The following is a 27,968-nucleotide window of genomic DNA, read 5'->3' on the forward strand; positions in this document are numbered from 1 at the left end:
CGCACACGCTGGGGTGAAGCCAGCGCCGGATCTTGGATGGGGCGAGCTGGGTGCGGTTTGAGAGGCCGAAGTTGGCAAAATTTCATTTCTAATATCGGTGCTTCAGCAAAGATCACGTGAAACGACAATGCAGACACTATAGCTTCTGGGGAGGAGCGATGGCCCCGGCGCACTAGGGTCCTGGTCACCGCGGTGACCCCTTTGGATCCTTCCCGGACGCGAGGGGCGGGCGGCCGGAGCCCGGCGGCGCTACCGTAGCTGCAGCACACGGGCCGTATGCTAATCCGGCCGGACTAATGAGGAGGTGCGCGGTGGCCGTCGGCCGCCGCGTGCAAATGCTAATGCGGGCTCATAATGGTGCGTTTCCTCACCGGCGTGGGATACGCCGCGCGGCCGGCGGGATCGGCGCTCCTCACGGGGCCGCGTAAAGAGGACGAAAAAACGCGCGCACCGCCGCCGAGCCAGCCCCGAACCGCGCGCTCCCCAGCTGCCCGCCGCTCCGCAGCCGCGGGGTTATGTGACACGAGGCGCGGGCAAAAACGGAGGTGTCGGCGCCCAAGGTTTATGGGGCGGTAGGCGGAGCTATCGGGCGGTATCGCGACCGGTGCTGGCGGTCCAGGCGGTGCCGGGATCGGCCGTCTCTTCTGGACCGGCAGTCCCGGCACGTCGACTCCCTCCGCCTCGCCCCGCTGTCTACGCTCCTGTAATGGACGGCGCCGCCTGAGTGATTGGTCCGCGGCTCGGCGCTGTTGGCGGCAATTAGGACTGGTGCTTGGAGAATGGCCCGATCGGGAGGTCCGGGCGCTGACGGATGTGGCGAACCTCGGGCAGCGCACAGACACCTGACGTCTTCCTCTTCAGCGAAGCTGACGCGGCCCCTCTCGGTCGGTCAGCCGCCGTACCGGCTCTTGCAGGCCGCGTGAGGAGCACGCGGAGCTGTGGGCGTCACCCCGACCTCACGCGCCCCGGTCCTGGCGAGATCGGGGCCAATCTAGTCCGGCGACCTGGCCGGCACGCTACAGCTTCAGCCGCGCCGACGCCGCCTGCCGGCTCGGACGCCTCTGTCACCGCTCCACATCGGGTGACGCCATGGCAGCGATCTGGCCGTGTCGATCTAATCTACCGACTTCAGAGGCGTCGCTCGACTCGCTCCGATTGTTTAATGCGAGCAGCGGCTGTTCACGCTCACCTGTGATCGACGCGCGACACCCGACACTGGCCGCCTGTTTCTCTGCAGGGGTCGAGGCAATAAACAGGACCGCCAATGCTTCGGCCGGCCCTGATCGGGTGTCGACCGATCGCGGTCCACATCTGTCCGGGCCGGTGTGTGTTTCGGCCGATAGCTCGGGGCACGCCGGGGCGGCGGGCGCGGCGGTCCGCACGGTCGTGGCACCGGCCCGCAGAGGCGACTGTCTGCAGCTCCGCCGGCGGAGGCGGCTGTCGGTGAGTGGCGCTGCACCGGCCCTGCTGGTGGGAGCCAGTCGGCTTTGAGCCTGTTCGTGTGTTTTGTGGCGGTCTGCCCTGGAATCAGCCGCAGAGCGTGCTGTTCATCCCCTAAAGCTCAACTGTCGACCGACAGCCGCTTTCAACTCTGAACTGTCGACCGACAGCTGCTCTCAACTCTGAACTGTCGACCGACGGCTGCTCTCAGCTCTGAACTGTCGACCGACAGCTGCTCTCAACTCTGAACTGTCGACCGACAGCTGCTCTCAGCTCTGAACTGTCGACCGACAGCTGCTCTCAACTCTGAACTGTCGACCGACAGCTGCTCTCAACTCTGAACTGTCGACCGACAGCTGCTCTCAACTCTGAACTGTCGACCGACAGCTGCTCTCAGCTCTGAACTGTCGACCGACAGCTGCTCTCAACTCTGAACTGTCGACCGACAGCTGCTCTCAGCTCCGAACTGTCGACCGACAGCTGCTCTGAACTGTCGACCGACAGCTGCTCTCAGCTCTGAACTGTCGACCGACAGCTGCTCTGAACTGTCGACCGACAGCTGCTCTGAACTGTCGACCGACAGCTGCTCTCAGCTCTGAACTGTCGACCGACAGCTGCTCTCAACTCTGAACTGTCGGCGGCGTGGTTAGCTGATTTTATCTGAAACTATGTCATTTGTTGTGAATGCTATCGCCCGGCCCCGGAGGACGTTCCTGTCGTCTCAGTCTGCACCTGATCAAATTTATAACGCGCGCGGTGTTGTCAGGGCGAACATCGGTTTCAGTCGTGGTTAGTTCGCCCGGCTGCCGCCCCGCTCACAGGGTGCATGGAGTTGGTGACAGCTGATTTTGCTTAGCACCCTTTCACCCGCCTGATAAACGGTTTGTTCCAATGGTCATTGTCATTGTACAGCTATTGCATCAGCAAACAATGAAAAGGAAGACAATGGCAATGATTAAATCAAATAAGTTTCTAACAGACTGTGCATCTTTTTGGAACAGAGTGGCTTTGACATTCCAACAGAGTTGACTGTTTTCGAGGTAGAGATATCAGGTCAAACGGGCGGTGAAGAGCGGCGGTTCTGATTTATACGCATCTCAGCACCGTAGAAAACATGCGTTTTCCACAAACTCTGTACATCTAACATCTGCCACTGATTTTAACAGAAAGCAGGCTCAAGTGCCGGAGTATGGGTTATGGGGCAACGTGCTATTTCTTGCGTCATTTATGATGCGTTTGATAGAAAACCGTCCCACATACATTACTGACATTTTCGTGTAAGGTGTCCCAGGCGATGACGATTCTGTGTGTTCTGGAGAGGGCTGGGCCACAGATAGCGATGGATATCTCGAACCGCTCCAACAGAAGGCGATTCTAGGTGCCGGGCGGTCCGCGAGTCCGGCGACAGCCACGCATTTACAGAGCCCCTGGTGCATCCTGCCCGTGACCACCAGTGAACGTAGCAACGTGTCGTCAGCAAGCCCCAGCCCTGCCCCATGCCGTAAGGAAGCCCTGTGCTCGGTCGTCAGTGAGCCCTGCCCAGGTCGTCAGGAAGCCCTGTGCTCGGTCGTCAGTGAGTACCGCCCAGGTCGTCGGCGTGCCCCGCCGGCCGGGCGTGTCGCCCCTGACCTGGCCGGCGGTCATGACGGACGGCCGGCCGCGCGACACAGGCCTATCGCATCCGATCGCCGCTCGCCGTTTCCATAAACACCGCCAGCGCCGGCCACCGATTCTATCGGCGAATTTACGGCGCGCCGGGAGAGGGCTGCCCCGGAGGGGGCCGGCTCCGGCCTTTCTTCCCCGGTCCGGCCTGCTGTTTAGGCTGAAATAGGAGGCCGGCAGCTTTGTGGGGATTTCGAGTGGGCGTATTTAAGGTGTGCCAAGCGCCACCGCGTCCTAATCGTCTCCCGGGAGTCAGAGTCGGCCCGAGACTGGCACCGCGGCGCGACAGCGAGCGCCAGCCGGCTGCTGGGCCGTGCCACCAGCCGCACCGCGGCGCGCGGCGCCATCAAAACAATCGGCCACTTTATGCCACTCCGTGGGCGTAAAATCCGCCCACAAAGCGGGCCTGTGCGTTGTAAACCCAGGTGCAAAGTCGGATAAATCTCCCCGGGCTGTTCATAAATAATTCAATCATGCCCGCGTTGCAAGACGTCGACGCAGCTTGAGCACTCCGCTTTGGCTGTGCGGGTGCTTTATGGGTGTGCTTAGCCGCAGCCGACAAGGCTCGGGTTTGTTTTGGGAGCTTGCAGGCACTAACATAAAACACGCATCGGAGCTGCTTGGGAGCTTCAATGCTAGATGCTCCTCGGAGGCGGCCGACTGAGTGGCTTTGTGGGGAGCATACCACAACAGACATCGAAATGATCTTAGTTCGATTATCTTTTACCGTGGAGCTGATGCCGGGCTCAGCGCGTAAACTGGTGCTTCTGTTTGCCAAATGTGATACACCATATCGCAGTTTGTTGCAAGACTATTTATGTAGCCGCACATTAATGCAAATCACGTTTCGGTACAGCGGCCTCCTTTTCGGGACCGAGCGGAGACGTCGCGCGGCAGCTGCATCCAGCGGTGATTATTTGGGGTCACGCCTCACCGCGCGCGCCGCGTGTCCGGCAGGGGGTGGCAGTGGTGACGGGCCACATCGCGCAGCTTCGAGAGCAAACATACCGCCGCGTCCGGAGACTCGACGGCGCTGCAAGTCAGAGGATCGCCTTGTCGAATGTCACGCGCCGTCATTTTCAAAGCGGGAATGACCTGGGTCCGGCCGGGGAGCCGGGCGAGACGTCGGGAGAGCTGAAGGCGGACGTCAAACGTTTAGAAACACGACAATGAGCGTGTGCGTCTGCACGGCCGCGGAATTGTCAAGAAAGTCCACGTCGGACAGCTGAATGGTTGCAAGCTTAAAGGCTTACCCAAGCCTCGCGGACTTCGCTTCCTTCTGGAGACGGTTTTATTCGTCAAATCGGTGAGGATTATCATTGCGAGATTTCAGGCACACATTGTCAAAATGGACTGAAGGGACTTCAAGAGAAAACCACTGGCGCGATAGGGGGTGCTGCTTAAGCCCCGGATGTCAGGATGACATGTGATTTTGTAAGCCCTTGCATGCACCTCTGTCAAGTGCAGGCATGGTTAAGCCGAGGGTATCAAGATAGGGACCAAGAGTTCCTGGGACGGATATGCGGCTACATGCTTAGCTGAGAATGTAAATCATTCCGGACTGTCTCTCAAATAAATTGTGCTGGTTGTATGAATGTAGCTCTGGCATGTGTAGCAGAGCAAGAACGAGAGCGAGGTTATATTTGACGAATGGAAAGGAAGTTATTTTAATACAAGTCATTCAGTGCGTGAGTTCCCCTCTGTTCGCTCCGGCTTCATCCAACATGGGCATTGATCATACGTCACATGGAAAATGTTGGGCACAAACCCAATTTACTGATTGTTTATGAGTGGGTGTCACCTACTCATCGATCTGTTTCGGAACAGCAGACGAATTTAAGTAATCAAAATTGCATTTTTGCTGGCGGATCTGATGGTTTTATGCATGTTGATTGCAACTTCTAATACTGGTAGCTCAGTTGGAAATGCCCTGTGAAGATGAAAAAATCATTGTTGGTTAAGTAATAGTTGCTTCATAATCTTTCACCGAGCTCTAATAGACGTTCTTTGAAATAACAGATAGACGAGAAGCAGAGACACAAACAGAGAAGCGAGCACTGGCAATAATCTATTATTCAGCATCATTTAAAAGTGCGTCAGTTACTGGACAACACGACAAATCCCCCCCTCCCCCCCCCCCATCCCTGCTCGAAGCCATTGCGCATGATCTCGCACGTGATCCTAATGAGCCCCATGGAATGTCTGCAGTGAGACGTCAGTTTTCGTGGCAGACCTCGGTAAATTGCAGCCGTGGAATGTCGACAGCTGGGGAGCGAGCGAATTCCTTCGGAGCCGTTGCGCGAATGCCTCATTAAGAAATGCGTTACGCTTGGTAATTGTGCCTTACCGTTCACGCCCAAGAAACAGATGAAGGTGATATGGACGATAAGGCCGCTTGCTTCTTCTCAGTTTGATGCCCGCATTTACAGTGAGGATATCACCGATGAGACGGGATTTTGCCTCTTGAATGGTACGCATAAACCTGAGCTCGATGATGGCGACTGCCGTCTGTTTCTGCATATCACATGACGACATAGCCTGCTTGGTATTTACCTTGCCGATGACGGGGTGGCCGTAAGCTACCACAGTACTCGACCAAGCTCAGCTTGCCATGACGAATGATCTTGCTGAGCGGCAGCAACTCTTATTCTTTTTCTTTGTTTTTACAACGGGGCGATTTGTAAAGAGACCCTTGGACGATCGACTGCAACGAGACCAACAACTGCAGCCCATTCACAACAATGTCGTGAATGGATGAAATAAGCAATGAGAATGCAAGACCAAGCACACAACGTGGGTGTCACCGTCAGAGTTTTAGTCATTCAGATGAGGTAATGAATAGCTCTCGCATGGCGACATCTGGCTGAAAGCTGCGTTGGTCAATATATGGCTCCTAACCGTGCTTGTATGGGAGCTACACCGGCGCACGCTACAACCGCTGCAAATACGCAGCCAATATTCACCGTGTATGGACTCTCTTCGACACCACGACACTCACTGCAGCACGCTTGTCCGCCTGGCTGCTCCGATTCCCCCCCCCCCAACCCCCCCTCTCCCACCCCACCCCATCCCGACATGGCGCCCGTCTGACGGCGCCCGTTGGCCCACACAAGTCCTCCGTTGGTACCTCCGTCACCACATGGCGCCTGCCTGACCACCCCAGCTTCAGCCTCTGTTAGCCCAGCTGAGGGCTGTTTTTGTGGGCAGAGGTGTATCAGCGTACCTGCAGCCCGTGTCCGCCTCGATGGCCATGACGCTGAGTGAGCTCATTCTCCAGCAGACCTTCTGCCGCGGAACAGACGGTCAGCAGCGGACCAGGCGAAGAAGCATCCGACCGTGGACTGGCGAGCAGGGGATGGGGGGAGGGGCAGGCAGAGAAGAGGAGTGAGTGAGAGAGAGAGGGGGAGAGGGAGAGGGAAAGGGGGAGAGAGAGAGAGAGAGAGAGAGAGAGAGAGAGAGAGAGAGAGAGAGAGAGAGAGAGAGAGAGAGAGAGAGAGAGAGAGAGAGAGAGAGAGAGAGAGAGAGAGAGAGAGAGAGAGAGAGAGAGAGAGAGAGAGAGAGAGAGAGAGAGGAGCAGCTGACGAGGCCAGCACGCCTGGCGCACCAAGCCTCACGTCAGGACAGCACAGCGGTGGTCCCGGATAATCGCCGGCTTAGTGGCGACAAATTGAGAGCGGACGGGCGCCTGCGCTCGCCACAGTGACAGACTTGTTTGTCAGCTCCCTCCGGTTTAGCACCGCTAGACTTGGCCGCCGCCTTTGAGCGGGCTGGTCGGCAGATCCTCCCAACGACACACGGCGGCGGCGATTGGTGGCCGCCTGGAGACCTGCGAAGGCAGCTGGGGATTCAGCGTTTATTCCGACTGTGAACGCCGACTTCCGTGTATCCCAGAGTGGGCGATTTCGGCGTGTTTGCCGAATCGTCTGGGGGATCATTGGCTCGGCCCAATGAGCCAGAATTTGTCTGGGCGAGTCGGCGCGTCTTTGAAAGGCTGTCTGGTCGGCTCCTTTGAGCGGAAACAGACGCCGCCCGCGCTGGCAGCGGCCGCCGCGCCGTCATTCCTCGAACGGACGGGGAGGGAGGCGTGCCAAGTCAGGCCTCCCTTCGAGGGAGCCGATGCGAGCAGCGAGATCCGATGGAATAGATCCGATGGAATCATTCTCCATATGGAAACAATGCTCTGGCTCGAATATGATGCGAGCGATACGTAGTTGCTGAGTTTGTTTTACTTGCTAGTCGATCTTTTTCAATTTTAGAGTGATATAAGGCTCTCTCTCTCTCTCTCTCTCTCTCTCTCTCTCTCTCTCTCTCTCTCTCTCTCTCTCTCTCTCTCTCTCTCTCTCTCTCTCCTCTCTCTCTCCTCTCTCTCTCTCTCTCTCTCTCTCTCTCGTTGTATCTCTCTCTGAGGGAGGAGAGTGGACAAAACTGTGCAGGCATTACAGAGGTCATAAAAATTAAGTGCAAAGCCATCACAGCTTTCGCATTTTTCATCAAGCGATGTTCGCTTCAGAAGCAAGTAGTCCTGCTTCCGGCGCGACCGGCAAGGTGAGAACGGCACGTTTAACAAGGGGGAGGCAGCCACCACCGGGGTGGTCTCGCGCCTCCGACTGTCGGTAGGGGCACGAAGCTATCCAAGGGGAGGCAGCCGCCACCGGGGTGGCTCGCGCCTTCGACTGTCGGTAGGGGCACGAGGCTATCCAAGGGGCGGCAGCCACCACCGGGGTGGCTCGCGCCCCCGACTGTCGGTAGGGGCACGAAGCTATCCAAGGGGGAGGCAGCCGCCACCGGGGTGGTCTCGCGCCTCCGACTGTCGGTAGGGGCACGAAGCTATCCGTCAGCGCCGTCTGAACACCGAGCCTCCGATCAAAGTCGACAAACAACAGCTGGCGTCATGGGCTGTCTCGACTCGATTATCGTTAAAAACAAAGCCGGTTCTGTTTGCTTTCGAATTAGGGCGCTCGCTGCGCGTTTGCTCAAGCTCGAAAGGTGGATCACGTTTCCTAGCGCTGCTTGCTCGACCTGTTTGGCTTAGACTCCAATATTCAAATCGAGCAGTTCGCCGTCCATTTGGAAGGGGGCGGCTTTTAAGCGGGGTGAGCTCCCACTGAGCACACAGGTGCTCGGCGTCCGAACGGCGATGGGTCGGCGGCACTCTCCCTGCAGTAACACAGACAGTAAATCAAGGGAAACGGACGCGCCCGGTGCATCACTGATGCGAGAAACCGCTGTTTCACGAGCGAGGTGCGGCGTTCACAGCCGAGACGCCTCGGCCGCCCAAGCACGCCTGGTCACCTGAACCACCTCTGAGACACGCCATTCACACACGCCGCTGAACATTACCAGTGTCGATGGCCTGTACTGCACACACACGTGGCAACTGTGCCGTGCATACATGATTGGCTTACGCCGCTGGCCGACGCCCTCGGCCCGTGGCTGCTCTGTGCCTCTCCCCTCCGCCCTCCCCCTGCCAGGTGCCGTGTTGCCACCACCAGATCGGCGAACATCAAAGTGACGGCTCACCGACTCCGGGGTTGTTCTCGGCGAAAGCGAGGCTGTGGCGGCCAGGCACTTTTTCTCCTACAGTGCTCCGCTGGATGACAATTAGCGCTGCCCGCAACCACCGCACGTCAGCTGAGCGGTATACACCGGTCAAAAAGTGGCCGGTGCCCCCCGCCCCCCCTCTAGTGCCCGTCCCCCATCAGCTTGCTCACTCTTTGAGATGACGCACCGGTTTGCCACGCATCAGCTCCGCCGCTGTGGAGTGAGCAGCGGAAACGGTCGGCATGTGTCAGACGCCACATATCTGCTCGGCGTTCGACCGGCGTCCACACGACAGCCACCAGCGCCGTGCCAGATGTAATGTAGATGCTACATGCTTTACAAACAATAAGTCGTATAGCCCCGGACGGTGCGGCCCGCCGAGATCTGGCGCAGCGATGACCACCCTGCCTGCTGTCGCGTGCCTGGATAGAGCACGCAGCAAAAACTCCGCGCAATGTTATCGCACCACGAAAAAAACTTTGCCAGAACAAAACTTTGCATCTAAGCGTTTTTCCGCCAAGACTCTAGGCTATGTGCGTTGGCTAACTAACGTACGCGCGTGCGCTGTTGGAATAGCCGTGCAACACGCAGTATGCACTGTAAATTAATGCGCTTACTTTAATTACTGATTTCAATACCCCAGTTCAATGGTTTAATGGCCTACCATATCTGACGCCGGACTCGTGTGATGCCGCCAGGCAGGACTCGCGGGCCTCGGGCACCACTGCACTGGAGAGAGCGAGGGATCTGCCACACCGATGCCGCGTTCTGTCTCCGGTCACGGCTCGCGCCATGGCCGGAGCCTGCGACCAGAGACTCTCCGCCTCGCTGCATTCGTGTGTGGTGAGGACTGCACACGATCGACGGTTACGGCCGCCGGTCCAGCAGCCGCTGTGGTGCTGGTCCAGCGGCCGCTGTGGTACCCGTCCACCGGCCGCTGCAGTGCCGGTCCAGCGGCCGCTACGGTGCCGGTCCCGCGGCCGCTGTGGCGCCGGTCCCGCGGCCGCTGCGGTGCCGGTCCGCGGCCGCTGCGTTGCAGGTCCGCGGCCGCTGTGGTGCTGGTCCAGTCGCCGCTGCGGTACCCGTCCACCGGCCGCTGCAAGTGCCGGTCCAGCGGCCGCTACGGTGCCGGTCCCGCGACCGCTACGGTACCCGTCCAGCGACCGCCGCGAGAGAAACTCGTTCGGACGATACCGGGAGGGGCATTAGAGTCAATCTCCAAACCATCGAACTGAAGCGCCTGATTGGTATGGGGTTGTCATCTCTTCTCGAAATCTATAAAATAATTTAAACTGACTTCCAAGGCATTTTAGAGGAAATCGATTCGAGACACTGTAGACGACACGGCCCGTGACTTCGATGGACCTGACACCCCAATTCTCCAGCGTCAGCCCTCCATAAAGATGGACGCCTGCTGGCCGCATTGTCGGCCCACACTTGGCCGACCTCAGCGGCTGCTCCTCCTTTCCCGGAAGCACTACCTCCCGGCTAAAACAGCCGCCGACAGACCGAGACTTTTACGGCGCTTTTTGTCCGCCACGAACTGTGCCGAGTCGTCGCGCGCACTCGAGGGGCCCTAAACTTAACAGCGCTGTAAACCCGGCGTGTTTGTAGCTGCAGCACGGTGACGGCCGGCCGGCGGCGGCGGCGGAGGCTCCACTCCCAGGGCCGGCGGCTCCTCGCCGCCGCCGGGGAGTGCCACCTGCACGCCACCGTGGGCGCCGCACCCGCCGCCGCGCCGTTAATTAGATTATGAGACCGGCGGCGGCGGCGGCGGCTGCGGAGCGCCTCAGCCGCCGGCGGGCCCCTGTCGCCCGGTGCCGGCACGCCATCAGCCCTGCAGGCCGGCGAGGGGGAGGGCTCGCGCACGCCCCGGCGCCGGTTCCGTGAGGTGGGCCGGCAGCTGTCGACCCGCCTGCCACCTGATCTGGAGGCCTGATCTGGGGGCGGAGCAGAGCGGCCTCAGCGCCCGCGCCGCTCCAGCGCGGCAGACCGGCCCAGTCGACTTCGAAGCCGACCCGTGCGACCCGTGCCGTGTTAGGCCCGTGCGAGGGCCGCTCTCCACTCCGACCCGTGCGAGGGCCGTCCTCCACTCCGACGCGTGCGAGGGCCGCCCTCCACTCCGACCCGTGCGAGGGGCGCCCTCCTCTCCGACGCGGACCCGACCTTGATCCCGACCTCAGCTTCGGCCGGCCATCCGGCGATGGCACCCAGAAGACCAAGTCATAAATCAATCAGCGGACGAATAATGGAGTCCTCCCCTGATGACTCTTCAGTGGATCCCATAGTCTTTGGAGGGGTGCCGGCCTGGTAGAGCGATAACGTAGCTTCAGAGCTCAGCAAGCATCTCTTCTCGAAATATTGAATAGACAAATATGATAGCATGACATAAGCTACCACCTTATCAGCGAAATTCGGCGCATAAATTTAAATTATGAAAAGGAGACAGCAGACTTTCTCTCTCCATCTCTGCGTATATTAGACACATAATATTTGTACACCAGCTGCACCAAGTCCCTGCGCACAACACCCACCATCTCGAGGTAAGAAACACCACGCATGAACTCCGACACACATAAAGCACCACAACTACACTACAAAAAACACCACGCATGAACTCCCACACATAACTACAAAAACGTTATTTACACTGTACAGAGGGCATGCCAGCGTCGCGCAACACCCATTATCACAGTCCATATTCGCACAGTGGCGATCCACCCAGCGGTGTTGATAAATACACAGAGGGTCGAAAGGGCGACACGCGCGCGAGACAACTCACGGAAGGGCGAAACGCGCGCGAGACAACTCACGGAAGGGCGACACGTGCGCGAGACAACTCACGGAAGGGCGACACACGCGCGAGACAACTCACCGAGGGGCGACACGCGCGCGAGACAACTCACGGACAATGGGCAACTGGACCATTACCGGCGTCGTAAACGGTGACGTTCGTGATTTTACAGTACTGACACCAGTAGAGCGCCAATGCGGAGACGCGTGAAGAAAGAAACAACGCGAGAGGCGAGACGAGGAACAAGACAAATCTCCAGGAGCGGGGACAACAGTGTGCAGTCTGATGGCTAGGCTCCTGATGAGGGCCGTGACGTTCCTCCAGCACCAGGCGACCGCAGCATCATGCCAATCTCCCCGCAGCACATCTGTCGCAGGACCGACACGTCACGAGCACACAGAGACACGGCCACGATGTCACACGGAAAGTTCTACGCCGGCTCTGGAACGTGACGCACCGCCACAGACGCCTCCAGCAACGGCGACGGCACGGGCTTCTGCTGGACGTCTGACGAGACGGCGAACACGCAGTGGGCGCCGGGCAACGGCGGCCGGCGCTGGCCGCAGCTGCGCGGCGCGCGCGTCACCAGCGCCAGCGCCGCGGCCAGCGCCAGCAGCGCCAGCGCCAGCAGCGCGCAACGCTGGGCCGACACGGGCGCCGGCGGCGACGGTTGCCGGCCGGCCGCCTCGCTGTACGTGCTGATGACCAGCGGTTCGGAGCGTGGCAGGCCGGGCGACATCATCTCGACCTGCAAGACGGAGAGGATTCAGCCCACTAGCGCCACCGGTGGCTGCCGAGGGAAGCTCATCGGCGCGCCGGGCTGGGAGTCGCACGCCGCGAACGGCGCGCATCGCGACCTCCGCCTGCTAGACGGAGGTCTCGATGCGTGTCGAATGCTGGCATGCGCCGAATCTCGCTAATGTAAATAATAACACTTCTTCATCTGGCAGGTGAGATTTATCGACCCGCCTGCATCATTGCTCGCTGCAAAATTTAATAACGCCAATTAGAATGCAGTTAAGTCAGACCTCGTCGGCAAACCGCCTCATCGTAACTCATCGGGAATAAGAGTGCGAGACAGGGAGCAGGCATGAACAGCCAACACCGCACCCGACCCCTAGTTCCTGAGAGCCGGTCACATCTCGGCACGTTCGGGCGCGGTCACGACTGAAGAGGGGAGTGGGGAGGGGAAAGTCCGGGATTAGGGTGACTTTCTAGGAGATGTTGATGCGCTAGCTCGGATTCTGGGAAGACATGTTGAGGAAGGAACCCTTTGAGCGTCCTATCACGCGGGCTGGAGGGCTTGCATGCAAGCCACTTGAAATGATGCGATGATCTCATTAGAAACTCTGCGGATCACGATCTGCTTTTGCGTCCTTTTAGCCATTACTATAGAACACCGAGTGAGTTTCGGGTACACAATGCTGGCCGATCGCAGCCTTCTACTCTCTTACTGTTTTTATCCGAGAAATGGACCAGGCGATGTGAGGATTCGCATTCTTACCCGCCGTCACGGAGTCAGTGCAGAAGACCCTCTGTATTCGCACGCTGATTTAGCCGGCGCTGTTTTGGCTGAGCACGCGCAGACTCACTCGCCGCGCGACACAAAAACAAACGCCATGATGGTAACCTGAGCGGAGCACTAACTCGAACGAGCCAACCGCCATTGGGCTGGGGGGCTGAGGCACGTCAGCGGTGTTGAGCCGGCGTGCTCCCCGGCCGCGACACAGACGGCTCAGGTGGCAAATGGATGACAGGTCACGGTGTCACACATTTGCACTCGACACCGATACCGAGCCCTCAATGAAAATAATGCACTGAAACACTGTAAGAGATTGGGCTCACAACAAGACTTTCTTTTGGGCTAGGTAAGCGCCGATGGAGCAAGTTCTACCGATTTATATGGCACTTTTCTTCGCAGAACCGTTTCTCTTTCCGCTCTAATAGTTCTGAAAATGTTCTGGTCCTTTTGTAAACACTACGGAAAGTCAATAAGTGCAGCCGGTTCTTTCATCATGATACTTCATAGCATCATGGCGAAAGACAGAACACAAAAATTAAAAACAGTTCACTTGTCCGAGACCTGTTAGGGTGAAGAGCTGTTCTTCCATCATTCATGAAGAGAACTGTGCCCACTTGCGTTGTCAGAAGGAAACCAGTAAATTGCGCTTACTCAACGCCAACCATTGTTCTGATAAAGTTCATAAATAGGTGCAGAGCGTCTGGAAAAGGATCGGTGGTGACCGGGATGTAACGCCAATTCGTTCTACGCCACCGCCACATCCCCACACTTAAGTTAAGAAGCATAGACTCCCTGAGGGTGCTCGAGCCTGAGAAGCTTCCCTCATATTTACTGGCGAGCAGCGTTGCTGTCGTCCTGCGCCCACGCACCTGAATTTTGTAGACCGACTCTGGCCACAAGCTTAGTGTGACCGCCGTCATATCGGTGTAGAGGTGGCCTTTGATGCCGCCGCCGCTGACCTCCCAGGTCACGAGGTACTCGGTGCGGGCCCGCGTCAGGGGCTCCCAGCTGATCTCGGCCAGCACCATGTTGTCGACACGTCCCAACGAGATGGTCTCCAGCGGCCAGACGGCCGGAACCTGACGGGCAGATTGTGGTTAGGACCGCCGCACCGTCTTCCACGGACCGATTCTCGCTGTCGGTCGGCGAGGAACCGGGGTCATGCTCGCTCTTGGTCACACTCCCTGGACCTGTCAGGCCGACATCCCCAGAGACGTCTCACGCAGAGCTGAAAGCACATGCAGCACAACGGCACCCGTCTCCAGCAGCCACGCCCACAGCATTTCGAGAGGAAGTTGCGGTTGACACCGCACGACGGGGACGTCTCCCACAGCCGGACTCCCAGGACTCGCGGGCACGTACACGACGGGGAGGTCACTCACAGCCGGACTCCCGAGGCTCGCGGGCACGTATACGACGGGGACGTCTCCCACAGCCGGACTCCCGAGGCTCGCGGGCACGCATACGACGGGGACGTCTCCCACAGCCGGACTGCCGGGGCTCGCGGGCACGTATACGACGGGGACGTCTCCCACAGCCGGACTGCCGGGGCTCGCGGGCACGTATACGACGGGGACGTCTCCCACAGCCGGACTGCCGGGGCTCGCGGGCACGTATACGACGGGACGTCTCCCACAGCCGGACTCCTGGGGCTCGCGGACACGTAGAGCGCCAGACTTCGTAACTCGATCAGCCTTACCGGAGAGGCCCCTGGCCTGTCCCGAGTAAAGCACGAGCGTAATCCCCATGGCGTGGGTCCTAAATCAGAGCTACATGTGATGTGCAAGCATCTGGGCAAAGGCTGATTGGCTCACTGAGCTGTGTCGGTAGCACGCAGCGGTGCCACACTCGCGAGGTTTCCAGTATTTTAGCAGCCAAAGCGGCACCGACTCCCGCCTTCCGCGGCCGCCAGCCGGCTAATCGACTTAATCGCTTACGCGGTAGACCTTCGGGTCCTCAGGTCCGAGAACTCGGCACAGTTTTACCCCGTGAAAGGCGCAACGCGACTTAAACTGTCTGCATGACAAACTGAGCCGAGTAGTGCGCGGCGTACACGGCGCGTTGTTCGCCTGGCAAGTAGGGAAGCCCCATCGCGTAACCGACTGGCAGGGAATCAAAAACTCTTTCGTTAAGTCGTTATGCACCTGTAAGCTGCTGAGGCCAAATTTGAAGACGTCTGAACGGGTTTGTTGGGTTTTGGTGGACCAAATCAGCGGGCAGACGAAGACCGCAGATCGGACGTTGCAGGCAACCCCGTCACGACGCAGACCGAGCCACAGACATGCCTGGACCTCGCCCGTCCCCGGCTGTACCTGGGCATGGAAGCTCTCAGCGTCGAGCCGCTGCCCGCCGTCCTGTGGCCGTCGAGGAACCTCGGGGGACTCCAGAGCCTCGGAGTATTCCGGGACCTCGGCGGGCCGCCGGGCATCGGAGGACACCGCGGCCTCGGAGGGTCGCGGGGTTTCGGAGGGCTGGAAGACGGCGTCGGCGGCCGCTAGCTGCCCCCAGCGCGCCACAGCCAGTAGGCGCAGCGGCGTACCCGCCGGCAGCTGGTTCACGGCTACACTCCGCTCCGGCGTCTGAGACAGGTCAGGCCGGGCCGCGGTCAGGTCACGAGGTATGGGGTGGAGGTCGCGAGCGAGGGGCAGCGATACGTCTCAGCGCACTGTCCGGTAATTGGCCTGCAGTGGGCGAAATTGTCCTCGAAATTCGGCCTCATCGGGCTACACACTGCCTACAGCGACCTCATAGGACCACACACTGCCTACGGGTGGTGAGCTGGTATGTTGGGCGTAGGCGTGGACATCAAATACTGCACTTTGGCATTGCATAACTATTCATTGCATAATGGGACATGCATGGGTATCGAACCAGTAGACAACTTTTGGTTTTCACTGCATGTGATTCCTATTTTATGCGACGTTAAGTCCTGACCTGTGGTCCTGCAAAATTAGTCACTGCTACGGTACATTATCATGGGCTTGTCTTATCAAGGCATCTGTGATTTGGGTGACTCTGGTTTGGCCGCGGCTTCGGCTGGCGTGAGGCGCTGACTGCCCTTTTCGTCTGTCTCACCTGCACAACCTCCTCCCAGATGTCATCGGCCCTCGCCAGCAGCAGGTACACCACGCTGTTGTCCGGCGGGGCCCCCTCCATCCTCCAACGGACTTCGCCGCCGTCGACGCTCAGCTCCAGCTGCGGAGGACGCCGCGACCGCGGAGGTGGCGCCGCCGGTGGTGCGGCGAGGAACTGACAGGCCAGCCGGCAGCCAGCGTCCTGTGGCCGACAGGAGGCGCGCGTCAGCCCGCCGTCCTGGCGTTATCCAGCGTCCGTGTGACCTCAAGTCTCGTCCCAGCCGTGCCAGGGCACCGGAGGCTTAATGGCGCTGGCTGCTGCCTTTGGAAGCTCATGGCGCTCGCCGCTGCCTTTGGAGGCTAATCGCATTTGCGAGCATCGCGTGCGCGGTGATAACTTACCCAGCGGGTCGTATCCCCGGGCTGCGGTAAGGAAACTTAGAGTTACATCTTGGTACTGGCGTCAAGAGCATTGCGTCTGGTTTCTCCTGCACTTATCTGTGCAGATAAGCTCTACATCCTTCTTAAGAATAAGATACGGGCGGACCCAGACGTAAGAGGAAGGGCAGACATACGTTCCGTGTCAACGAATTTGTTGCAGGGGGGTTATTTTGTGGTATGTGATAATACTTTACCCGGTGGCTTCGAATAATCTTTGCTAATGTGTGGTCAAAACAGACAGTCGTATCTACATAGATGTTCCTTGGTCTCCAGTGCTTCATTGCCGAGCCGCACTTCGTAAGTGTGGTATACAAAAATTGTCGTAAAAAAGGAAGTGTGAAAAAAGCAGCGCACGATTTCCAACAACGGTCCGTAACAGCAACCAACCAAACAGCTCGCATTTACGGCACGGATATAATCCCATTAAGCCCTGTGTTAGGCACCCACTGAAATGAAATCATTGGAACACATCTAAAATCGGCAAGCTGCTAGCGTGGCAAACGATTACTACGGCGTCTGTCTTAACATTTACAATTCACCAGAGAGCCTCAAGATTTTGACCACAGACAAACTCTCGTTGCATTCCCTCTTTTGTTTCTTGGCCGCGAGAGTCATTTCGAGAACGCCTGACTGCATTCGACGTGGGTCAACCGGCGCCCACACAGTTCTGGCTCCACCTCGTACTCCAGCTCTGCAGCTCTGGCTCCACCTCGTACTCCAGCTCTGCAGCTCTGGCTCTACCTCGTACTCCAGCTCTGCAGCTCTGGCGCCGCCTCGTTCTCCAGCTCTGCAGCTCTGTTACCGTCTCGTGCTCTGGCTCGGCAGCTCTGCTACCGTCTCGTGCCCCGGCTCTGTAGCTCTGGTGCCGCCTCGTGCTCCGGCTCTGCAGCTCTGGTTCCGTCTCGTGTTCCGGCTCTGCAGCTCTGGTTTCGTCTCGTGCTCCGGCTCTACAGTTCTAGTGTCGTCTCGTGTTCCGACTCTGCATCTCTGGTTCCGTCTCGTGCTCCGGCTCTGCAGCTCTGGTTTCGTCTCGTGCTCCGGCTCTACAGTTCTAGTGTCGTCTCGTGTTCCGACTCTGCAGCTCTGGTTCCGTCTCGTGCTCCGGCTCTGTGGCCTTGGCACCGCCTCGTGCACCGGCTCTGTGGCTGTGGTGCCGTCTCGTGCTCCGTCTGTGTGGCTGTGGTGCCGTCTCGCGCTCTGGCTCTGTGGCTGTGGCGCCGTCTCGCGCTCAGGCTCTGTAGTTCTCGTGCCGTCTTGTGCTCCGGCTTTGTAGCTGTGGTGCCGTCTCGTGCTCCGGCTCCGTAGCTGTCGTGCCGTCTCGTGCTCCGGCTTTGTAGCTGTGGCGCCGTCTCGCACTCCGACTCTGTAGCTCTGGTGCCTTCTTGTGGTGCGGCTCTCTTGCTCCAAGATCGGTGCTCCGTGAGTCGTGCACCGATGAGACCCGACCCTGACCGGCCGGGTCACACAGTGCCGTGCGCGTGTCGACGCCAGCAATTAAACCGATCCCGGGACATTACAACAGCCGCTCGCCCTTGAAGGCAGCGACAGTGGCAGCTCGGACGGGCAATAAATGGGGGGCCAACTCCGAGTGCCAACCGGCCGGCGGCGAGCCGGGGGGGCACCGGGTCGGCCGGCCCCGGCCGTAATTTAGAGACCGCCGGCAGGCACAGAGCCGGCCGCGCAACCCACACTGCGCTCACTCTCACTTTTGCACGGCGGTAAGTCATGCCGCCGACCAGGGCCGATAGCGATCGGACGTCGGACGCCGACGCCCACCGCCCGGCAGCCAGGTCAGTGCCGAGGCATTGGAAGCAGGGCACTAGCGATCCGATGCCATGCACACACTGTGAAAGTTGATACGTCATGGTAGTGCGTGAAAATAACTGGCCTCAAAAACGGTTTCCCACTCCACTTTTTGGAGCAATTCTTCGTCCCTGACCCGTGAATCAGCAGTTCGACGTCGCGGGCGATTCAGCTGCTGTGACAATTTCACGGCTGGCGAGGGTTGCGACAAGCAAACTGCATCGGAGCCCATTGCAGAAGAGCAGCGCAGTGGGCCCGCTCCCGGCTGCAGGGGAGCTGATAGTGGAGCAGCGCCCCCGGCAGACGTTACCCCACCACAAGCGAGGAGCGCGCCGTCGCGCTACCCGAGGCGCCGAGCGCGGCTGGGGGGCGCCGCTGCCGTGACGGGCTCTACTTACACAATACGGCAGCCGACGGCAGGCCGAGCGGCGGGCGTCAGGGGCGCGGCGCAGCGAGCCACACCTGTCCCAGCACTGCCGGCAGAGGCGGGCACGTGCCTCAGCCGGGTTCCCGGCCGGCACAGGGGCGCACACGGGTGGCCGGCCGGCACAGGGGCGCACACGGGTGGCCGGCCGACACAGGGGCGCACACGGGTGGCCGGCCGACACAGGGGCGCACACGGGTGGCCGGCCGACACAGGGGCGCACACGGGTGGCCGGCCGACACAGGGGCGCACACGGATGGCCGCCCGACACAGGGGAGCATACGGGTGGCCGGCCGACACAGGGGAGCACACGGGTGGCCGGCCGAGGCGCGGTCGTGCGGTGCACAGCGCACGCACTCGGCTGTTGGAGAGATCGAATGCCGTTTAAAGGCACCAATATTTTGTGATTGGTACTTGGTTGGCGGCATGCAATAGCGTTAATATCGTACATAGATCCAGGCATCCTATGGGCCTGCGAATGTTTGTGATCCATGGTTTGATTCATACAATTAATTTCGTTTGTGATCCATCTGAACGCCACGTTACTTTGGCGACAATGAACTCCTATTCACTTTGCTCTGTTGCCAACTCGTCCGTCACTCCAAAGAAAGGTCCGACCTCGATGCCGCCTTCGCTCTAGTAGCCCTGGGTTCCACCTAGATCCTATGTAATCCAACAGAACACTAAAATGAACAACGGCGAACAGTAATCACTTACAATGTGCGAACACTTACATTGTGCAAAACAAGAAAAAGGAAGCAAAATGGCTGAAGTAGTCAACGTGCTTACTAATACCAATATATAAGCAAGCAATTTGTGTAAATGTTCTACTCGATGAAGCTTGGTCACACCCGTGCTCTCTACGCCACCAACACAAATAGGAAAGTAGATTTGCATAATTGGGAAGGATTTGCTAGCAGATGCCATCGATATTTGTTTGGTCAGCCCGACGGCTTCCGTTCCAAAAACGCTGCACTGAAGCTATTATTATTCTGGTCGCACGTGTTCCTAAGGCTTTAAAGGGATTGCACTTTTTTACAAGAGCTGAATTAGTTCTAGAAACCGGTAAATCAAGATAACTGAAGTCCAATGACAGCAGCATCTTTCTGAAAATGGTTTTATCCACACAGAACAGCGGCTAAAAATGCATTGTGATGGCACCGCGTCTTTCTGAAGAAATGCCTAATGCCAACAGAAATAGCCCATTTCTGGCAACTATGGTGAAAAATGACGTGTTTTACTATATGCCGCTAGAACACACTTCTGATATGAGACCATTGGGTATGTAGAACGCATATGTCGCTACATCGAAAATGAAAAAAGTGATCCGCACCATATTATTAGGAAATCTACTTGATTGCGTCATTTTCTTCGCGAAGGATTGAAAGCTGACTACGCGTCGACGCTTAATTACCAAAACAGCGGCGTGCCCTTGATCCTTCGGCCTGTATGATTCCGGGGCCATCGGCGTCTCGCGCCGCCGTTGAGCGTCCCGACTCCGGTCCAGGAGATTCTGGATGCGTCACGTTATCATACACTGAAGGCTCTGTACTAACGGGCTACAATTACCCGTCCCTTCATGCAATCAGACGCCGTTTCGCATAGCGTTCTGATCGCCAAATGACTGTCATTCGCGTCTGTTGTCGCCAGTTGTTTGTTCTGGACTTGCGCCCGTTAGTCACGACCAGTCAACAAACCCTCACCGGAATATTGTTCCGGTGGTACGACGCACGGGACCCGGTTCCTCTTATCATAACCAACCGAGAGGAGCGCGGGGCGGGGCGGGCGGGAGGGGCGGGGGTGCACTGGGGTCGGCCCCACCGTCCCAGCCCAATACCCCGCGCCCACCCTCATTAACGGCCGGACCCGCCGCGGCGCTGCGAAGGTCGCCTCGCCGACCGCCCGGCCTGCCACTGTCGCCCTTACGGCGGCGGCCGCCCGGGGGCGGGCGGGCAGCCGGGGGCCGGCGGTGGCCCTGCCCGGCCCGGCAGACAGCGGCCCAGACGGCCCGCCCGCCTGGCTAGCCGCCACCGCCCCGACGGCCGCAGAGCGGGGCAGGCGGCGGCCAGGCAGGCGCTCCTGTCTCACTGTCCGACACCCCGACTCACGGAGTAACGTCTGGTGTACAGGCACACTACTATGACCTGAATATGTGTGTTCATGCATTCGCGTTTTTTTTCCAGGGGAAGAACTGACACTAAACCTGAGTTTGGTCTTCTCACATTTTGGGGAGTTCATGGGCGTCTGCAAGAGAAAGCTATTGGCCTAGACCAGGTCGCTGGTGACTATGGCACCAGACGGTCGGCCCCGTATGCCTCATAACAGTGTGGTTTCCGTAATGTGGCATCTCCGAACACAAGGCGTCATTGCTTCAGTATATAGAATACGGCTGGTGAGGCGTGCTTTGCTTCCAGTCTCGTGTAAAATCATTCGAATTAAGCATAAAACACATGTCAAATATGATGGACGGTGTCATTCCCTTCAAAACAACGTGTTTCATAATTGAGAGATTGTTAACGAATTTAGGACTAAAGCACCACGTTGTGTCGGAGATACACCCACTGCATCCCAAAGCCTGCACCCACATTTCGTTAGCGGAAGACGAGGCCGTCCCTGCGCGCGCGCCCTGGCGATCCCGCACGCCCGCGGCCGGCTGGCGGCGCGCGCCACTTTAGAACGGGTGGGCCTGCGCCCCTGCCGTCGATAAGGCTGCCAAAGCCGAGGATCGGGTTGCCGAGGGAGGTTCGGCGTCTGAAGAACAGGGCCCGATGCTGTCGCGGACAGGGGCTCCATCACTGGCGCCAGCGCATTCGCAGCTGACAGGCCCCAGACCTTATCACAAAGCCACCAGATTAATTTAATTCATTTCGCCTAATGGCAGCTGACCGGCCGGCGGTTTGGAGCCGAATCTGAGCGCGGAATTTCTTATTTTACAGCTCATCAACACCGAATGAAATTAGCTCTGTCGGTGAGCAGTGACAAATGGCGCCCATCGCGTAATGTGTCGGCAAGGGTGCCATAAAAAGCAGATAGCTGAGGAAACGAAGGAGGGAGAGAGAGAGAGAGAGAGAGAGAGAGAGAGAGAGAGAGAGAGAGAGAGAGAGAGAGAGAGAGAGAGAGAGAGAGAGAGAGAGAGAGAGAGAGAGAGAGAGAGAGAGAGAGAGAGAGAGAGAGAGAGAGAGAGAGAGAGAGAGAGAGAGAGAGAGAGAGAGAGAGAGAGAGAGAGAGAGAGAGAGAGAGGGTGAGAGAGAGGAGAGGGAAGAAGGACAGAGAAAGAAAAAGAGAGCGGAGTAAAGTGGAAACAGTGAATATGGGTTTAAGTGGACGCTGGAAAAGGTAGAACGAAGCCCGCGGCTACGAGTGACGGAAGGAGAAAGTCAGTCGATTGGATGTTTTTTGATATCATAAAATTTATTCAAGTCCAAGGCATGCCATAGACATCCATGAAGACCGGAATGAAAAGGCGGTAAAATTTTCAAGAAGATTGCATGATAAGGAAGGGGAGCGAGGCTGGATTATCAAGGACAATGTAAGACAGAGACGGGTGAATTGGCTGTATGCGTCCATCATATCAAATAGAGCTACAGCCAGTGGTTATCTGCCACAGAAGTACCAAAGTGGTGAGGAAGCATGTGGTTATCTGCCCCAGAGAGCAGGGCTGAGGACGGCCTGCGGTGGGGTCGGCCAGGCTTGAGCGGCACCGCTGGCGCCTCCAACACCTGCGCCGCCGCAGCCGAGCGTGCCGGGACGGGACGACCGCAGCCTCTGCGTGGCCCTTCCCCTTACCGTCAGGCAGGCGCTGGTCAGCGAGCACCACTTGAAAGGCACCGGCGTCTCCAGCGTGAGCTGCAATAGAAAGCACACCGGTCAGCGGCCTGCCGCAGCCTTCGCGACCGCGTTCGTTACGCGCGGTCAGAGTCCGACCCGGACCAGGCAAAGCTTGGCCCACAACGGCCACTTTTTGTCGCGTGGCGTTGCGATGTGATGCAAGTCGGAACGGCACTGAAAAGTAGAAAACTTCACAGCCAATGAGATTCCAAAAAGCGTCCCACACAGCCACATGTGTGTGAGACGGGACGGTGCGCCGCCTCCTGGCGGATGTTAACCTAAATTTCGGTCAAACATTGAGGCATTCCAACAACATTGCTATTTCGACGAAATGATCTTTGTCGCAGGCGGTTTGTCCATATCAACGTACGCGTGATATTGGTTGCTATGGCGCTTTTCAGCGCTGTTCCGTCTCGCATCGCATCGCACCGCTGAGCATCGAAAAACAGCCAGGGGGGATGGGGGTGCTGAGGAATCTCACTAGCTCTAGCGTTATGCTACTTTTCAGTTCCGCACTGCATCGCATCGTAACGCTACGCGCCGGACATTGGCCGGTGTGGGACGGTCTTAACGCCAGACTCGGCTCCTTTACGGCGCTCCAACGCGTGACGAAGCGTCGGCCTGCCGCCGGCGCGGCCGCCGGCCGGCAGTAAAACGCCGGTTGGACCGAGCGATATCATCTGGGGCGAATTACGGCGCGCCTTCCCGCCTCCGAAGCTGCTTGCGCTGCCGCCGGCCAGCGTCATCAAATCAGCGGAGCGCACGCAACGCCGGCGGCGGCGCGGTGCCAACGCACCGAGCCCGGGCCAGCGCGGCTCCACGGCACGGGGAGCGGCTCCCGCGGCTCCTGCACGGCTCCCGCTGCGGCCATACAATGGCGGCGGGCGGCGACCCCGACCGCGCCGCGTACGTCTCTCTCCGGCGCGCGTGGCAAGCCCGCGCCGAGCACGGGCCGCCCGCGCCGCCGCTGCTCGCGCCCGAGAATACAGCCCTGGAGCGGCGCCGGCGCCGGCCAGCGTTTGGACAGCGATCTGGGAGAGGGGGGGGGGGGGGGGGAGTATGGGGCGAGGCGCTTCGGCGGCAACAAGCCGTATCTCAGGCGCCGCGCCGGTATACTGCCCTGTGTCACAATGCAGTTCCCGACGGGAGGGGCTCCCGCGTAGCGCAGACGACGGAGATACGAGCCTGTGCCGCGTTGCAGGCGCCGCGCAACGGAGTTGGGAGGGGAAACCTGTTCCATTCAATGCCCGTTGATTTACGAGCTGTCGTGCGACGCACAATTTTACGACCTGCTTTCCATGCGGTGTTTTTCATGTTTCAATTTGAAAGCAGTTGATTCAGTCTTTTCCTTGTTGTCGTACAACTGAAGGACCCATAAAATAACCGAGGGCTGTGGGCGAAGAAGCTAACGGTCTCTGATAACAGTCAGCGCGATTACCAGGAGTAGCGGCACTCCCATCATGCATGGCCCATCAACGCCACCTCGATGTGCACCGAAGATGGAATTCGTTTTAGCAATTCCGTCCCCAGCCCGCTTCGCGGTAGCCTTCTGAGATCCAGCCGGCCGAAGACCCGCATGGCCCATTGTGACCTGGCCCCAATGCGCTGTCTTATCTAAGGACATGGGGTGTAACGCATCTCAGCAAAATCATATTTATATTATGAGTAAGGAATGAGGCCCAAAGTCGGACCGAGAATGAGGAGGAGGTAAATGGAGTGGAATGTTTTCCTTCAGAAAAAAACAGCAAAATGTAACCACATTCAAAATATTTAACCAAGCCTTTTATTAAATATTATCACACCAGCCTTTCACGTCTTAACGTGAAAGCGCATAGGTGCCGACAACTAAAATTCAGGGTGTACATATACAAATAGGTGGACTTAAGGCACGCGACGTTGTTATACGCTTTGAAAATAAAAAGTGTGACCGACATGACGGCGTGCTATTCTTGTCTTCCTAAGAAAAACATGTTGCGCCATCCCCTACTGCGAAAACCTGGACGTAGTAGCTGTCTCCGCACCTTGTTACGATATGTCTAGTTGCCAAGCATGGCGCTCTGCCGCTACACGATGTGATCGAACTGTGCCAGGAAATGGTACAACTTAAAATTATCAGCATATTTATTTTTCATCAAACTAACCAAAAGCCAAGTTTCATCAGATTCACTGGGAAAGACTGAGTAAAAACCAGCTTGCTATAATCGAAAAACGGTTTTTTTGTTGCTAGTGGTCGAGGTGGCCAAATAATTTTGTTCAAATATTGGAGAAAACCGAGACGCAATTAAGGGTCCAACCCCTTCTCTCACCCGAAGTGATCTAAAGCTTTACCCATGGAGCTGCTTTCTTGACCATGCCTGAACCACTGCTGAAGATGTGGTAGTTGCCAAACTGAAGCCAGGCTCGTATTATTGATCTGTAATAATCATTTTTCAAAGGTCACTAGCTTTCGGGCATCGGCACATGGCGTCTGCTTGTTACTTACTCTGTGCATGCAACACAATACGCTTCAACATCTCCTCCAGTGAATAAATACCACAAAACGTGACCAGCACGTCTGTGCCTCGAGACTCTGAGTGCCTCGCATCAATCCCGGCGGATGGCCGGCGCATCCACACCGGCTTAAAGGCGCCGGGCTGGCGGGCCAAGAACGCACGTCTTGAGCCCGCACCCAGTCGGGCCGCCCCGGCTGCGGCTCGATGGTCGCACCAGATACGGCCGACGGCGGTGTCCTTCGCCGTGCAAAAAGCCGCGCTCGAGACGGCCGCTCGGCCAATCTGCGCATCTACACGCCGTCCTGTCCGCCGGCCGCCAGTCATTAGCACGAGATCACGACCAGCCAAGGTCAAGTGCGCGTCTCCGTGCCGATCCGGCGGCAGATCGGAAAAATGCCGGCAGATCTTGCTGGGACCGGTCACAGTGCAGCTGGCCCGGGGGCCCGTAGTGGGAGCGTTGGGCGCTCTCGCAGCGCCGTACGGCTTCGCCGAGCGGCCGCGTACAGTCTCGAAGGCGCGGTTGCCGTTTAGCGCCATCGGCCGCGCATCGGCTGGATGCCGGCGCGACGGCCGGTGGCGCGCCGCGTCCGCCGCCCATTGGGCCGTGCGCCGTGAATGCCGCGCGGCCACCTGTGCGCGCCGCGCGGCGGCCCTGAAAGGAGCGCTTCCCGAGCGGCCCGGAGCTTCATTGTTGTCGGCCGCCGCGGCCGGAGAAGTGGAGCTGGCGGACCGACGGCCAAGGATCGGTGGGAAGGGCGGCCGCGCTGGCCCCCCGTCGGGAGCGGTGACGTTTACGCCGCCCGCCGCTGACAAATACCCGCGCCGGAAGTGTCGCCCGGTGGCCGACACCTGGGAGGGACTGAGACGGGAATGTCCGGGGCCCGGCCTGGTTCGGGATGACCAGCCTGTTCGTCAGTCCGACTATCGAACATCGGTTGAAGGGATGTCGCGGACAAGCGACTGAGTGTCGGGGCCCCACCTCGGGGTGGAGCGGCCTCTGGGACGGTCCTCATAAGACCCCGCGTCTACACCGCCGTTCCGCGAGGGAGCGCAATCGAGTCTGATCGTAGCCGCCGCAGAGCTGTCCGTCCGCCGCATTTCCCGCCCTAGCCGGGCTGGCGGACGGACGATCAGTGATGGGTGTACAGACTGGCGGCCGTGACGCGGCGACATCTGCGCCGGGTCGGAGCGGAACAGCCCACCACGCACCCCGGAAGCGGTCTGCGCACCACGCGCCGGGCCGGGCGACCGCAGCAGCTCGAGCGAGCTTCGATTGCAGCCGGCGATAGCGCCGTCTGACCGGCGGGGTCGAATCGGCGCTCCTCGCTTATCGGCGAGCTCCCGCGCGGCGCCGCACTCCGCCTTGATCCGCCGCACTCCGCCTTGATCCGTGGCGCGCGCAGGCGGAGCGGCGAATCGTGGGCTGGGAGGCTACCGCGTCAGATTAGAGCCCTCGCGCTCGCGTCGGCGGCCGTTCAGCCGCGACGGCGGCCGGACCGGTCGGCCGCCGACAGCGCCAGTGCAGCCACTTGTCGGACAAGTCGGCCGCCGTGCGAGCTGCCTGATGTGACATTGTCGCACAACTCCTGCAAAACGGCCGCTCACGCGTTCCGGGTCGGACCCGTCCGACGACAATGGTGACGCTCGGGGCGCGGCCGCACGGCGTCCGGGGAGGGGGGGGGGGGGGGTCTGTGAACTGAGCGCGGCGCTGGGGAGCGCTTCCGGCTCACCGAGACTGTAAGGTGGGCAGCGGTGACCCGTCAGGCCGCACTAGGGACGCCATTCACCCAATTGCGCGCAATGATCTCCTCAATCACACGAAATATATCAAGTCTTAAAATCGGGGAGAAGTCCACTGCTTCAAAATCGCCTGACAGCTTCGGCGCTGAGCCAGAGAGCTGAGTCCGGTCGGCCGCGTCCGGCACCGCGCGCGTCTCGGGCCATCGTACTTCACGCGACGAGTGCCCACAGCGGGCTCTGGTTCAGGAGCGGAGCGGGGACTGCGCAGCCAGCTCTCTGGTCTGGTCAGAGACTGGTCCGCTGACTGGTCCGCTCCAGCGCCGGCCAAACTGACCCCTACTGCTTGCGTCAGGGGCAGCCGGCGGACAGGCGTTGGAAGCCCCGTCGCCGTCGGGTCTCGATGGCGCGGACTCGGAGCCGGGTGTGATGACCAGCGCGGGGAACGGGCGACAATCGGCTGCACAGCACGCGCCAGCGCTATAGTCCCAGAAGAAACCCATATGAAGCGAACGAGGCCTATCACTGCAGTCAGTGGAGGGCGCCGGAAAGATCACGTGGAGTCGCCAGAGACAGAACGAATGTGTCTGGTTCTGCCTCGCCAAACATGTGTCTTGTTCTGTCCCAGGAAGAGTGCGTGCCGTTCTAGCCCAGCATCCCAGTCAGTATCAATGGTTAGAACGTAACCCTTGCTTGTTTATCCATAAGTGTTGGTAAGCAGCAGGTTCATTCTGTTCCATTCCATGCAGCGCTTCTTAGTATGACATCTCACCAAAGGTGTCGGCAATTATTATCAATGAACAGCACATAACACCAGACAGGTTTGACGAAGGTAGCTAGATGGCAGGTACAACACGTCAAATAGGTACGAGTACAAATAGGCTGTGGTGGGGTACTGGCCAGGCAATATGCACTTGCAGGCGTCAAAAACATCACAATCACAATTTTCCGCAATACGCAAGCCCCTCCATCCCCGAACGAATCGCAATCAAGGGTTTGACCCCACCATAACCTGACACAATCCAACGCCTCCTGTCTCACCTCGTCCAGACATGTCGCTCTGCACTGAGCCGTCGTCAGCGCCGCCACCTCATCAGTTCCTCGCGCCCTGGCCACGGCCGCCAGCGCCAGCAGCAGGGCCGCTGTCACCACCGAGCTCCACATGACGTCCGCGAGCTCCCCACACCGCACACGTCAGCCGGCGCGCCGA

At 58.8% G+C, this 27,968-nt stretch overlaps 1 protein-coding gene across 1 annotated transcript; it reads right to left on the bottom strand.

Moving 5' to 3' along the window:
* Positions 1–11,867: 11,867 nt before the first annotated feature.
* LOC119094134 (transmembrane protein fend) lies at positions 11,868–27,941 on the bottom strand. Its single transcript, XM_037217209.1, has 8 exons — positions 27,800–27,941; positions 22,488–22,547; positions 18,676–18,750; positions 16,035–16,235; positions 15,272–15,538; positions 13,829–14,038; positions 12,077–12,185; positions 11,868–11,944 (listed from the first exon to the last, which is right to left on the bottom strand). The coding sequence occupies exons 1-8, from the start codon at positions 27,920–27,922 to the stop codon at positions 11,868–11,870; spliced, it is 1,122 nt and encodes a 373-aa protein (XP_037073104.1). The 5' UTR covers positions 27,923–27,941.
* Positions 27,942–27,968: the final 27 nt, after the last annotated feature.

Source organism: Pollicipes pollicipes, unplaced genomic scaffold (assembly GCF_011947565.3).
Source record: "Pollicipes pollicipes isolate AB1234 unplaced genomic scaffold, Ppol_2.1 Scaffold_4002;HRSCAF=4701_pilon_pilon_pilon, whole genome shotgun sequence".
In the NCBI taxonomy this organism is placed as follows: domain Eukaryota; kingdom Metazoa; phylum Arthropoda; class Thecostraca; order Pollicipedomorpha; family Pollicipedidae; genus Pollicipes; species Pollicipes pollicipes.